The 14501-nt window shown below is 39.1% G+C and overlaps 1 protein-coding gene and 1 long non-coding RNA gene across 4 annotated transcripts in view; one reads left to right on the top strand and one right to left on the bottom strand.

The window, feature by feature from the left end:
* APOO (apolipoprotein O) overlaps nt 1-10890 on the bottom strand; it is a 32608-nt gene extending 21718 nt beyond the window's left edge. Inside the window, exons 1-4 of one of the 3 annotated variants that reach the window (XM_064474029.1) lie at nt 10809-10890; nt 5861-5971; nt 3384-3503; nt 648-702 (exon numbers count right to left, since the gene is read on the bottom strand). In XM_064474029.1, coding sequence (XP_064330099.1) covers nt 648-702; nt 3384-3503; nt 5861-5971; nt 10809-10817 — 295 coding nt within the window. In that variant the 5' untranslated portion in view covers nt 10818-10890. Of the gene's footprint in view, nt 1-647; nt 703-3383; nt 3504-5860; nt 5972-7799; nt 7864-10808 lie in introns of those variants that run through there. The other 2 variants (XM_064474011.1, XM_064474020.1) reach the window with 2 other exon arrangements.
* Nucleotides 10891-11069: 179 nt separating this feature from the next.
* Nucleotides 11070-14191, top strand: LOC135317783 (uncharacterized). The gene is made up of 3 exons (XR_010376451.1): nt 11070-11165; nt 11913-11979; nt 13249-14191. It is a non-coding gene; the product is annotated as an uncharacterized LOC135317783 (long non-coding RNA).
* The last annotated feature ends 310 nt before the right edge of the window (nt 14192-14501 follow it).

Here is a 14501-nt window from a genome sequence, read left to right as displayed (position 1 = left end):
CAGCAGAAACAAAGCTCACTCCAAGATGGGAGTCCAATGGGGGAATGGAAAACTGTGGAAAAACCTTCCATACAAAGGAATTCAAAAGACCGAGACTGTTAAGTTTAAGGAAAAGAGGTGCAGCATCTGAAATAAGCTCTAGATCACGTCCATGCTCAGTCCTGATGAGCCTAAGTATCAAAGGATGCTCCCAAAACCAAAAATAAGCATAAATTATTTTGGATTAATTAAAAATTCTTAGGAGATCCAAGGAAGTAAACCAAAATGAAAAGGCTAAACATTGCAAACACAAGACATAACACTTGTGACAAGTAATAAACATTGCAGGAAGTTTCAGTTACTAGGCTGGGTCAAGCAAATACTACCAACTGATAATAAATTGTGAGGCTTTTTTTCCTTCTTTTCCTGCATAACTGTCATTTTTAGTGACATTGGTCAACACAGATGCAGGTCTTAGATTTTAATTGTTTAGAAATGTAGTGTCCTAATGACCTACAAAGGAAATTTAAACAAATACACAGTGCAAATAGTCTTAAATGCATTAGAAATTATATATATAGTGATGCTTAATGGAATTCCCTTTTACCAAAAGATACAGTACAGTCCTGCATTTTAAATTGCTAGTTTAGAAAACTAAACTGATTTACCTCTACCATGCTCAACAGCTTTTTCTAATTTGGGTATAGCTTTGGCATAAAGATCCTAAAAAAAAAAAAAAAGAAAATGGTAAATAGATACCAAGTAAGTAAAATATTAAATACAGATTGTAGCTGACCTGATGAAGAAAAGAGAAAAAAAAAACGTGTTGGATCCCTAAAATAAGTTCTTTTTATTCCCACTTCCACCCTTCAGTTACAGGGCTAAGCTTGCTCAACATTATGTCTGGCATAAGGTACAGCTTTTTCTCAAAGCAGTCTTTGGACACAGATGAAATATAATACCTCAAAACACAGAAGTCAACTTCAATATTTCATTGAGTTCCTAATCAGGTAGTTGAAACCCAGGATTATCTCAGGCTTCTCTGTGTACGTAGGTATGGCAAAGATACTTGAGTTGAAGCAAAGAAAAGAAGTATAACACTGTAATAAACTCCTTTGCACTTCACAGGGGTACATGACTCATTCTGCAAGGCGATAAATTCCACCTTCCAAGAGACTATTTTAGGGTAACAAAACTGCATTTTTGAAGTGACTTGGAAAATGAGATGTCCATACAATGTCCAAAGTAAAACACCAACGAGCACTGCATCAATCCCACAAACTAGTTCTAGATATTTTTCTCAGACTGAAAATATGCAGGAAGTAGAAGAATTCACACTGCCTTTTATCAAAGTAGAAGAAAACCCATCTCATTAAGAGCAACCCTGCTAATTGTTATTGTGCTACTAATCCTTTGGAGGGACAGTGTAAGACTGCTATGAATTACGGAACAATTTCATAAACATGTATGCCCAAAGCTAAAGCAGAGAGTGGTCTTGCAATACCACTTGAGCTGTATCTGTGCAGAAGTGAAAGCACTTGTTTAGGATACTGCATGGGGGATAATATCTTTAGAACTTTCATTTCCTTACTGGCAAGAGTGACTCAAAAAAAAACCAACTTGTAATGAAAAAAAGTGTTAGCATGTGACACACAACATAACACTAAATGGATGTTGGCCTTATTGAAAACCAGTGAAAAAGGACCACGTTCTAAAGACCCCAGAGACTAAGTCTTATCTTCTGTCAACTGGCTCATTTCTACATCTGTGTTTTGAATGGACTTTCCACTACAATTAAGCAAGCAATTTTGAGAACGTAAAATGGATATATGAACATAATCAATTTTATTCTCATTATCCTGGGTTATATTTTTATTTTTAAAGACAACTGAAACACACCTAAAATGTTATTTTCTTTAACATAGCAGTGGGTGGGGCTGGTGTAAAACCAAAACTATCTGACTACAGTTAAGCAAGAAAGATGACCCAAAACCCATAAAGTTTACATGCCCACTTCATAAAAATGAGTCAGTAAACCACTGCCAGGAAATGGCTTGTTGTGTCTTAGCAGAAGAACACATCTTATGCAAACAATCACCACACAGACAAAAAAATAAAGCAAATAGGAAAACAACAGGCCAGTGAGACATAAAGCACTGTCTTCAAGGCTTACCTGCAGTCAGTCCAACTGGGCAACTAACCCTGTCTCAAAGTTCATTCCCAGTTATGGTTACCGCAGGCAACCAACAGAACCCATGTGTTTTGGAGGTCAGAGCTCTAACTATACTGTGGAAAATCCCCCTTCTCCTTCAAAACTGAAGTCAGTACTCCTGCTGGTGGCACTTCAGAAACACATCACTAGACTGAGTAACCCTCAGTATTTCTGAAAAAATGTTTCAGTACTGTTAAAGTTTAGCACCACAACACAGAACTTCTAGGCAGAAAGGACACCTGATCTGAACAGCTTGGCTTTCTATGGAGAACTGGAAAACCAGCTTGCAGCTTAAGAAGAGGATTCACAACAGCCAGAGTGCAAAGCAGAGAATCACCTTAAGTTGCCAAGAGGCAACCAAATGGCAAGGATGCCCTTGCTTCAAAAGTATGTCTCAGCGTTTGTTAGGAAAGAGCAAGAAAGCCATCACATGACTCTGCAATCTCATATCAATAACTTAGGCTTTCATTACAAAGATCTTGGGTTTCCTCTATGCTCCAAAGACTATTTTTGTATTTAATGACTGTTTAGTATAAACATGCTACCTAATAAGATACATAATAAAGTTTTGGGGTAAGGTCTGGGGGCAAGATTTGCCACTGCTGGTGTCCTGGGATTTTTGCTCTTCCAGAGAGCCACATTCCTTCCCCCAACATTCCAGATCAGCAAATACTGATTTAATTTCTGCAAAATTGTATTTTGCCACAGATACAGCAAGGACAACTATTGCTACTCTAAAACACACTGCTTGATAATTTAAGGCCTCCTCCTTGAGCATGGGAAATGCAAATTTAATCACTCTCCCATCTTCCTTGGCCACAGGACAGTACCAAATCCAGACATCCCTAGATACCTTTAATCTTAAAGTTTATTTCAGATAACAATTATAAGTTTTAGTTAATTTTCTTTTAATTCTTTTGGAGGGATAAAACTGCGAAAAAGCAGGGGTTTAGTTCAGTAAATTAGCAGAAACACCTGATTCTGTGTGAGGAGGGGGTAAATATGACCCAAACCGTGGAAAATTTTAAGTAACGCAGCATTTTGGAAAAATGCTTGTACAGCTATCAACTTTTACTTTGCTGCTATCTGTTAATTTTGCCTCTTAAAAAACAAAACAAAACAAAACAAAAAAACCTCCCAGCTCAACCCTTATCACTGAACCACTACCAGATGTGATATAAAACCATTATACCTGACACCAGGCTGTATATGGTTCCATAACATGCCGTAAATGTGAAACCCCCTCTTCCAATTGGGTTTGTGGATTCTCCACGTATTTAGTCTCTCGAGCTGGAGAGGAGTAGAGTGACAGCTGTGAATATTAGCAAACAAGAGGTTAAAAACAAAGGCGTAATTGTGTAAGTAGGTCTTCAGGGCATGAACAGTCTAACTACAGAACACCTAACACGGTGCTTACTACATAAACAATACATAATAATAATTCAAGCACAGCTGTGAGACAACCATTATGAGCAAAGTTTAATTATATACTATGATGAAGATGACTTCTAATTGCTATGCAATTCATCCATAGCTCCTATATGATCCAAGTCACAGGTTATAAATTAATATTAAACTAGTTTAATAAGAACACAAAACACAATTGTGAAAAATGTTTCTGGTCTTAATCAGCACTTCTGGTTCCCAGTTAACATACTAAATGCACTAGAACTCTGAAATCACAATCGATCATTTTCTATATTTGCACAAGCCATTATTAAAGAGTCTAAGTAGCTTCTAACAAAGGTAACATCCAAAACAAACTTGTCCGTCTGTTACTGAGCAAGAAAATGGTATGACATCCCAATGTTGCAGTCATTAACCACATCAGCAACTGACAGCATTAATAGCACCACAGGGCTGAGCAAATAGGAACTGTAACACCCACCTGAAAAGCAATGGGCATTTTCACATAATAAATACTAATATTTAGGCTTTAGCATCACAAGGTATTTATTGCAATTACCTAAAAGTATTTAAAATTGTATTCCATTACAAAAAGTCCATGCTGTTGAAGATGAACAGCAAAGTTTAGATCAAAACAAAACCTGTTAAAACTCCTAGCAGTTTATATACTACATTGATGTTTAGTATAAAGAGCTTATATTTTATACAACATGTATACTACCTTTAGTAGTTTATTACAAACTGATGTTTACACGTATTGTTCCATCAAAGCGTAGCTAGCCCTCTTTTCAAGGTAAGTTGGAAAACAATAGTATCTCTATCATAATAAGAAAGCTGCAAAATATATAATGACATGGAATTTGTCAAATAATTCAATAACTCTGGGCCAACTGCAACTGCATTTCCCATAACACTTTGAAACACCAGCATTTTAAGTCTCTTTTCCCTAGGAAATCCGGTCATCTCTGGCAATCATGGTCACAATCAGTTTAGCTTTGATCCTGTTAGATGACCTAACAGCCATGCCTGGCACAAGGACAGAAGTCTCAGAGATAGATTCCTATACATTTTATGAAACTAGACAGCTAACAGTAGACATGCAAACTAACATACACTGTGAATGATAAGAAAGGCAGCCAAAACTCCTTGGCTTGCACATTCTGCTTTGCTGAAGCCAATTATTCGGCACATATGCAACTTCAAACTGCTGCCTCATTACTGACTCACGCCAGCAGTGGTGTAGGGCACGCAACAGCCCAAGCTAAGGTTACTTCACTGGGGTGAAGCCAGGCAACTGCTTCAACTATTGATCCTCTCATATCATGCAAATGAACTGCCTATGCAGGCACATGCAAAAGACCTAAGTATACACAAAAATAAGTTTCATTTAGTCTCACTGCTCCCGTAACAACACTTTAGCTTGGGTTGAAGTACTTAAAAATTTTGAACATCTACAAACTCTCGTGGATATAAAGCTGTATTTAGTTACAAACTACAATCTTTTTCTTTTCTGTATTTTAATGTTGGAGACGGTTAAAAGCCTATGCAACAATGTTGGCGAGTCTACAGTTTCACAGGGTGCTTTTAGAGCTCTATTTGTGATATAACCAAGACATTTGTAACATCTTAGAGAAACAATAAAGTGACAGGTTTTTATTACCACTACTTATTGTATTTGTTGTTGCTTAGGTCTGAATGCTGTAAAGAAAGGAAAACAGATAAAACTCTGCGGGCTACTATATCGGATTCAAAGCACTGCCAAACAAGAATTTTGCCTGTAAAAGAGAGTATTTTTAGAACTAAAAACTTTTTATTCACTGTTTTACTGGAGAATGTAAATGAAATTTTATTAGAATTTGCCAACAGTATTTGTAATTAAAAAAATACATGGTGTTACCTAGATAAAAAGCGAAGAAAATATTCCTGGGGATTTGAAACATGACCACAAGTAAATCCACAAACAGGAAAAGCCAATTTCTGAATGAAGAACAGAAGGTTTTATTTAATGTAGGAAAAAGATCTTGCTCACAAGCAAGCCTAATGCTACCAAACACAGGGCATCAAATGCAACCCTCATGTAAAAGAAGCAAAGCCATATCAACATCTCTATTACTGAAAACAGAGAAGCAAGTATCAAGGCAAGAATACAAAGGGTGAAGAAATGTACCTAAATGCTTGCACACATCAAAATACCATGTCTTTCAGAATTCCATAGATAGTTCTGTATAAATAGAAGAGCACTACGGCTCTAACCATACTTACCTCCTCAATTTTCAGCAACTCCTTTTTGGCTGTCTCCTTCTCTGACGAGGAGGCATAAACCTGGATTGAGAGCAAACTCAGGCTAACAGGGGTGGCCCCCAGCCGAATTACCTAGAAACATTATAGGAAGAGATGTAAATCATTAGGTTCAAACAAGTTGGTAACATGTTTGAACATATCCCTGTAGACAATGTTTATGTCCCCGCAGATGTTAATAAGCGATGTATTAAGATGCTTAGAAGGTAGGAGAAAGGGGAGTCAGTGGTACACAACCTAATGCTCTCAGGCACTCAAATGATAACACTTAAATTATTCAGATGGTATTCAGAAAAGCCTAAGGATAAAGTAGACAGTAGATACAAACGCTAATCTCATCAGTTTTAATCTCGCAGAGAGATTTCTGTTTTCTCTCACTTGAAACAAATTTTTGTTGGCTTTCTTAGTATAGATATTAACAACATTACATCCATATTTTAAACAACTTTGTGAATGTCCGTTACAGCCCCATTTTTCCATATTTAGTACCAAGTTGTTCAGCATTTTATTTCTAGTTATTGTCTGCAGCTAGATTTAGGGAAAAAATGAGACCTACAGTTGAAAGTATCAGAACATAACCACTGCTTTCTAAAAACATTAGGAATGTCTCCTACTTTTCTGTGAGAAACATGAATTACAGTGCATCATGACAGATATTTGACTGGTTTTGAATACTTCAGATTCAATCCAGTCACACGACACAACCACCATGAGTAAGGTAAATATAATTCTTCCTATATTCAGGACCTATACTGTATTTCCTAACAGAAGAGACTGCTTTAACTTAAAAAACAGATGATAAAAATCTTAGCTGTGTAGCAAATCAAGAACGCACAGAAAGCACTTTCCAACAAATGCACAACCTTACTAAAAACAACATTTAACTCAAGAAAAAGCAGTTCCAATGGGAAACCATTGCATGTCTTGTATTTATGTTACTGCTCAGCTAAACGTGCAGAGTTACAACAGCCAGTGGCTTGTTGTATCAAGTTACAGTGTGAGCGAATCTAACAGCCTGCGGCCACCAAACTGAAGAGGTCTGGCTCTGCTTGTGGCATCCATTCCCAGAAGTCCTGCTGCTCACCTTGCCCTAGCTTTGGTGGCCGGACGCTTCCACCGCGAGGCAATTCACCTCGCCCTTTTGGCACAGGATTAATCCTGAAAAAGAAGCGGAGAGCTTTGTGTGGGGTTAGTAAATTGAACCCATCCATGAAACAGCCTGACAAGCACCAGAGGAACTGTGTGGCCAGGGAAGAGGGGATGAAAAAGGAGAAGGCAGCAAGCCCTCTTCCTTTTCAGAAATAGTAAGAAATTCAGAAATTGACCTAGCTGCTTGTGAAACTGAAGCCTTGGTCAAACCAACCCATCCTTCATGCTGTTATGATGATAACTGACCTAGCATCAGGACAATTACTGTGAAACTTTGTTTCTGCCCATTGCAGAACTGTTAGAAAAGTACCCAGACTACATGCTTATTGCATACAGACCAGCATTTGCAGCTTAGATTTCTTCCACTGCTTTGCAGATGGAATATTTATTAAATGTAACCAAACCAAGAGACTTCTCAAACTCAGAACTAGACTATATAGTTGTCAAACTTCCTCAAAATGGTCATTTTTGTGTAAAGAAACAGCACACAAGAACTAGGTCATAGGATTTCTTTTCAGCAAGATGTAAAGGATCTGATGGATCAAAAGGTATGGAAAAACTTGCTTAAAATGGAAGTTTTTCCTCATTTGTATTTATGGACTCATTATTACAGCACTATAATGAAATACCACAATGACTGGATCAGCTGTTTCACAGCCAAGGGAAGACACAAATGATCTTTAATTACGTTTGCTTAAACAAACACTTTTCACATACTTTCATTAGCCAAGATAAAAACATGGACACCACTAACCATTAGTAACTGTAGAATATATTTCCTCATTCTTTCCTTTTTTCACTGCAAAACTGTTCTGTCACTGAAAAGGCAAAAATCTGAAATGCACTTTCATTCTGAAAGATATGCTTTCAGTAAAACATGACTTCCTGTGATTTTGGGAACATTTAAGAATGAAACACAGAGCTAGAAAAGACACCAAGGCATTCACGACTCCAATCACTTTCCTCAAAGCAGTTTCAAATTTATTTAAAGTATAGCTACCAGTTACCTGAACACCCACGTTCAGTGCAAATATTTCGTATGAGGCTACATTTCAAACAAGTCTAAAACTACAGACAGCTTTGGAAGAGCAACTACTAAATCAACGGCATATGCTACACTCAAAAGATGTTAGCAGCAGAGGAGGCTTTTGAAATAAGCCTTGAAAAACACAACTTCAGAGAGCACCACTCAGAGACAAGTGTCTAAAACTTAATTCCTGAATATGGCAAAAGTTTGTTACATGAATACACGTGCAGAGGTTTTGTATCTTCTATTTAACGTTTCTGTAAATGCCCCTCACAGAAAAAAAAAAAAAGAAAAAAGAACATACAGCAACATCAGAAAAATACTACTTTAATTGAAGTATGATTTATTATGCATAACCTCTGTTTAGGAAAAACAAATCCAGTCTGCTGTGTTAGACAACAGGTATGGTTTTTTTGCTGCTATTCAACACCATTTATATTTTTTTTAAATGTTCTAAACATCACCAGCATAAACAGTAAATCCAAATGCTTTACATATCTGAGATTTGTACATAAAGACACTCACAAACAGCAGCGCATAAGAATGGAGCGACCTTGGTTTCACAAACAAATATCAGTGATGACAGAACTACTCATACTGAAAACATCATATTAGCAGAAACTGAAGTACAGACTTTTTCCAAAGGTTTCATATTTACATTTTAAACAAAAGAAGAACCTCTTTTCAAATGCACTGTTCAAGCTATACTGCAACAGTCTTCTACATCAGCTGAATTTATGGGACAGATCGGCCAGTACCAAAGTACTGTATATATGCACACATTAAAAGGTTTATTCACTAGTATGAAAGATAAATCATTCTACTTTTCATTTCCAAAATTCACTTTAGGATCTTATTTCCTAATTTCATATTAACCACATATGACTAGGCCAATAGGTTTAGTAAAACATTCTGACTGAGCTGTGCTTTCAGTCAGCCCATCTTACAGCTATTTGATTGACACGAAAAAAAGTAGAGCTGACATTCTTCTCTCTAGGCAATGCTCTGCATTTACTTTAAGTAAAAAAAGATATTAAGTTTATTCCTTTCTCTAGCTGAAGAACTCAAATTTATCTGTAAAAACCAGATTACTCATAAGCAAATTCCATCTGAAAGCTGGAGGGAAAAAGACATTTCACCTTCCATTGTCTTGCTTTATTGCCTTTCTCTGAGATTTAAATTCTTAACTAAAAAACAGCCTCTGCGAAGAATACATCCCACATTAGTTCTCAATACAAATGGGGGTGGGGGCAGCTAAAGATTAACTACAACTTTGGTCTTTTTTTCTTCTTGTCTGTGGTTTCTCAGTTAACTTATTACTGTTATTGCCAGCCTGTCAAAACCTGGGAAAGGAAGAATAAAAGGAAAAAGTCCTTCATCATACTTTTGTGAAGGCTGGTATTTGCCCTAATATATGAAGCTGCTTCATTTTTCTCTTCTTTTTCCATTCTTCCCCCATCTCTCAACACCAGCTAAAATAACCAAAAAACCCCAAAACCAAACTCCTAAGCACTCCTGTTCCCTAAAGCACAGATATCAAGGACAAGAAGCCACCTTCCCCTTTTACTCTTAAAGGCAAAAAATTAGGTTGGCCTGAAGCACTGGAAGGTGCCTAACCTCAATGGTTGTATAAAAGTGGTAATATTAAGCATAGTGCCTCAAGCCATAGGTTCACATATAACCCTTTAATGACAATTCGGTATCACTTATGGAATTCTCAACAATTGTAAGACAAAATCCTTCTGTAAGAATTCCAGCAATTGGCCCAGCATTAAAGTACCAAAAAAAATGAAGTTGCAACAAGAGTAAAGCAAAAGTAGCCTGCTCAGCATATATTATCAATATCTGACAAACAAAAAAGGCACAAAGGAGAGCGAATTTCAAGAATCAAGAGTCACCCGTTTTTTAAAAAACTCCTGCTTCTTGAGCAGTCATGGAAACGATCTGATTGACATGTACGACTTGCTTTCAGCCCTAAGGGATCTGGGGCTCTCCTTAACAGAGGCAAAGACCTTTGAGACAATTACCCGATTTAAGGCCAGACCGAGCACCTTCACTCCTTTCCACAGACTCCGCTGACAACCTACATGCAATAAAGGGAGACTTTCAAGACGTGGGTTTTCCCAAAAGTAGGAACCCAAACTCTGTAAGAACACTCACTCATAGCTTCAGGCTGCTGTATTTGATAAGTAACTTTATATAACGAACGTGGTGCTCACGTGTTTCTTTTTGCGCAACGCGGGCAGGGCACGCAATTTTGAACTATTAAAGAAAAAAAAGAGATTATGCAGCTGCAACGAGAGTAAAACTAACAGCTTGGGAGTTACAGACCAAGCACCCCGGGCAGAGCTGCCAGACAACACGCATTTTAGGACTGTTTTAACGTGAAAAAAATCATTCGCTGGTAACAACGTCAGGGTCTTGGCTACCGCGTCTCGTCATCTGAGCAACAAAAAACAGCTTTAACGTGGGAGAAACGGTGCCCTCCCGCGCCGGAGCTCCCCCGTCACCGGGCGCCTCAGGGCGGGGCGCCTCCGGCCGCGCTCCCGGGCCGCCCCCTGCCGGCCTAGCCCCACAGCGCCGGCTCGGCCGCCGCCTCCGCGGGAACCAGCAGGCCTGAACGGAATGGGCCGCCGCCCGCCTCCGCGGGGTGTGCGGGGTGGGTTACGGGCGGCGGGGAGCCCCGTTCAACGGCGGGCGAGCGGGCGGCGGGGACACGCACAACGGTTTTCTCACCTTCAACATGGCGGCGCCGAGCGGGCGGTAAAGACCAACCGCGTCGCTGGGCTCTGACGTTGAAAAGACCCGCCCGCCGCGGGAGGCGGGGCCGCAGTAACCCGGCACCGCCGAAGGGCGGGGCTTCCCCATGTGGCCCCGCCCATCCTCCCCCCGCCGCTGGCGGCGGCGGCGGCAGCCGGGGCCGAAGGGAGCGAGGACGGGAGGGGGAAGGAACAGGAGATAAAAGCAGAAGGGGCGATACCCGTGTTGGGCCGGGGTTAGGGCAAGGGGGCACTGCGGGTTGTTCCGGGGGAGGTGAGGGGGCAGTGGAGCTTTCTGTGGTTTGCAATTTTAAAAGCAAGGCAAGCGTGTCTGGTACGTAAGGGGGCGTTTTGACGTCCTTTTATTAAATTTGGACTCGGATCTTATTTTGAATTAGTGCTTACTGTATACTGGAAGAAGCTCGGTAATAGAAAGTATTATAAAATTCAGTAGCTACAACGCAGGAACATCTCTTTAGAATTTATTAAAAACCAGAAGCGCCAGAGTGCTGTAAGTGCTTACACGCTGTCCTTTACACCTGCAAGCATGCTTCAGTGTCTTACCTTGCCACCTTTGTAAAATATATTGAGAGATATCTCAATGCCATTAGAATTTGGATGGGGCTAGAGTACGGAGGTCAAGACTGGGTTCTGTGCCTTTCTGGTCTCAAAATACTGAATTAGAAACACTAAACCTATGCCTCTCTCTGTTATCTTAATGCTCTGTGGCTTCTCCAGCCCTGGCTGTGGCATCTCCAGCTCAGTGGGTGAGTTGGACAAGAGCACCTTTTTTCCCACTCGCATCTGCTGCAAGGGAGGGTCTCATACACATCCCGTGCTGTCTGACCTGTTACTCAGTGGTAGAAGAACATCAGAAACAACAAGCACTAAATTCCCATCAAATAAGATAAACAACAACAATTTTCTGTCCAAAAAATAATGTGGATCCTTTCCTCATGGGTTTTCTCAGGTGCCCTCCCCCTGAAATTGTAGTAATTTAAAATAATTAATATTGCTTTCAGAATATGAAGAATAGCACCCTATTAGTCATGGTAAAATTCATCGAATTTTTATATTCAAGGTAAAGCACCTGAAAAACAAGGTAGCAGAGAGTTCACCAGGAAAAGAATTGTGGAAAGACAGACAAGGTACGCACCCTCTTATAATCTTAGAATTTCTTTGTGATGATAACTTTTATTGTTCCCTCTTAAAGAAAGTCCTACATTTCTTTATTGCAGTCTCTTTACAGACCTGACAGAACCAGTGATAGCAGGAACAAATATTTTCCTAACTAATGGGGATGTTTAACCATCGCATTGTAGAACTGGGCGATGCTTCCTAATCAGCTGTCTGTAAAATTAGCAGTCCCTCTTACTTGCTGGCACATTGAACAGTCATCAGGAGCAACATGAGGTGAAGTGAAAAGACTTCAGGTTTTGCCTTTTCTTTTGAAAGCTTCATTGTATTCTTCTGCTGCATTTCAAAGGCAGCAGCTGATGCTTGGGATGGGATGTCAGAAATACCATGAACAAAAGGAAGATGAGCTTCAGTACCCAAACCACAGGATAACAGATGATAAAGTTTTATTACAGATTTGGTTATGAAGATTCCCTCTTTAGCAAGGAAAAGTTACATCTAAAACGTATGTAAGTGAGCAAAGGGTGAAGAATGCTAAGGGGCCTCTTTCTCCATTGCATTAGGCTTTGCAGGCAGCTGTACCTGTGGAAAAAGGGCAGCCAGGGTGCAGCAAATGTTTGTGGAAAACCAGTTTTGTGGTATTTTATGGCAGTTTTGTGAGAGCATGGAGAGTGACCGGGTATTTTGCAGAGCAATTGCATTTCTTGATGCATTTTGGTCATCCTCAAGGAGTTAGAGAAAGAAAATTTTCAAAGCTCAAAATGACAGGTGAGCCCACAAGAGGAGTGATGGCGTTGAGGTGAATAATGGCACCTGCTCTGGTTAGTTCTTAACCAAAGCTCAGTCCCAGGCTGTGGGTGGGACCGTCTGTCTCCCAGTTTTACAGAGGACAGACATAAGAATATTTCAAGCGCGTTTTCTTTTGAAGTTTGATACATGAACAGTAAAGAAAATTCCAATTGTTTCTGGACATAAAATCCAGTGTCTATGTTACAAACACATATTTTTGTGAACAATTTCTATCCAATGACCACACAGTGTTTATTGATATAATTATGTAACACTGATACAAATATCTGAAGAACAGAGTTGTTTTATAATTTTTTTCAAACCAAACAATGTCATCAGCTCCAGCATCTTCAGTGCATTTTTTTCTTTAATGTGGAAGTTCATCTTTAAAGTGATTGCTATGACTAACTAAAAAAGAATGGAAAAAACCTTCATAGAGAAGAACAATACAAATATATTAGCTTTCATGTAGGTGTTTTGTTCTCCCACAGTGTACCAGTAATCTGGATGAAAGCCCTGCGTACTTCGGTGGCAGGAATAACTGCTGGAGAAGGTTGTCTCTGCAAAATTTCCCTCGGTGATGATAATATGTGCCATAATGGATTACGCACAGTCCAAAACATTTTGTCAGACAGACTTAAAAAGGAGCTGAAGTTTCTGCTGCTGAGGCCACAGGATAAAGAGCTTTGGCATGATCGACTCCTGGCTGTTTCTAATGTAAGAATGTATAACAAGTTTCAGTTTTATTTTGCATGCATTTTTCCCTTTCCTTGGCAATGGGCTTTTCTAAATACTTGTGAAAGAAATATTTGTTTTAGAAAGCTGCAGCACAGAGAAGCTTGAAAATGTTGCCACAGTTCATAAACTATGTCAGCCCAGGCAGAAATACAATTTAAGAAACTTGATCTCTAAACCTTTGCCTTAGCCATTACAGTCTGAGCTTTCCTAATGTTGTATTAGATTGCTTATTTACAGTCTAATTTTTTTTGTCAGAAAAATAAGAACGGTCCTTCGCTAGCAATACAAGGGCAGTTATTGCCACACATTTATAGGTACAGTAGAAGAAAAAAATTGATTTGTTTCACATTCCTGTTAAAATGTTAGTTTGTAACATCTACCCAATAAAATATCAGTGCAGCTACCTACTCATATCAATCATTAGAAAACATTGTAATTCTGAAAGGCTGGCTTATTTTGATGTTCCCCTTCATGATAAATATTCTTGTATATTAATAAAAAACAACCCAACATAATAAACAAAAAACAACCCCCTACATTTTTCCATGTACCTTTTATTCACTAAAATGATTTAATTTTTCAATACCATGACTTGGCACTACAGTTTTGCCAGCCTGTTTAGAATTTATTTTTAAGGTCATTATAAAACAAACTGCATTTCTGCCTCTTACAGCTTTTTTGTGGTGTTTTGTTTTGTTTTTTAAGTTAAAAGAATTTTGAAAATACATAATTAATAGAAAATACACAACCACAAGGGCTCCAATAAAGTCAACTTTCAGTTGTTGAGCAGCTTCACTTAACACCGTGAGCCTGGCTTTCTAAATGCTGTGCACAAAGCACAGTCGGAGGTGACATGTCAGGTACACAGCTTTTCTAGGTCGGTCTCCAAAGCACCCGATTCATTTCTCACGTTCCTGTCACTTTTAGCACATACTTGTTAAACAGCTAAGTGAACTGGCGTTTACAGGGGTGTGCAATGATGGACCTTTCCCAGTATCCTTACGAA

The sequence above is a fragment of the Phalacrocorax carbo genome, chromosome 1, assembly GCF_963921805.1.
Source record: "Phalacrocorax carbo chromosome 1, bPhaCar2.1, whole genome shotgun sequence".
Lineage (NCBI taxonomy): Eukaryota > Metazoa > Chordata > Aves > Suliformes > Phalacrocoracidae > Phalacrocorax > Phalacrocorax carbo.
This window is presented reverse-complemented; position numbering and strand designations above follow the sequence as displayed.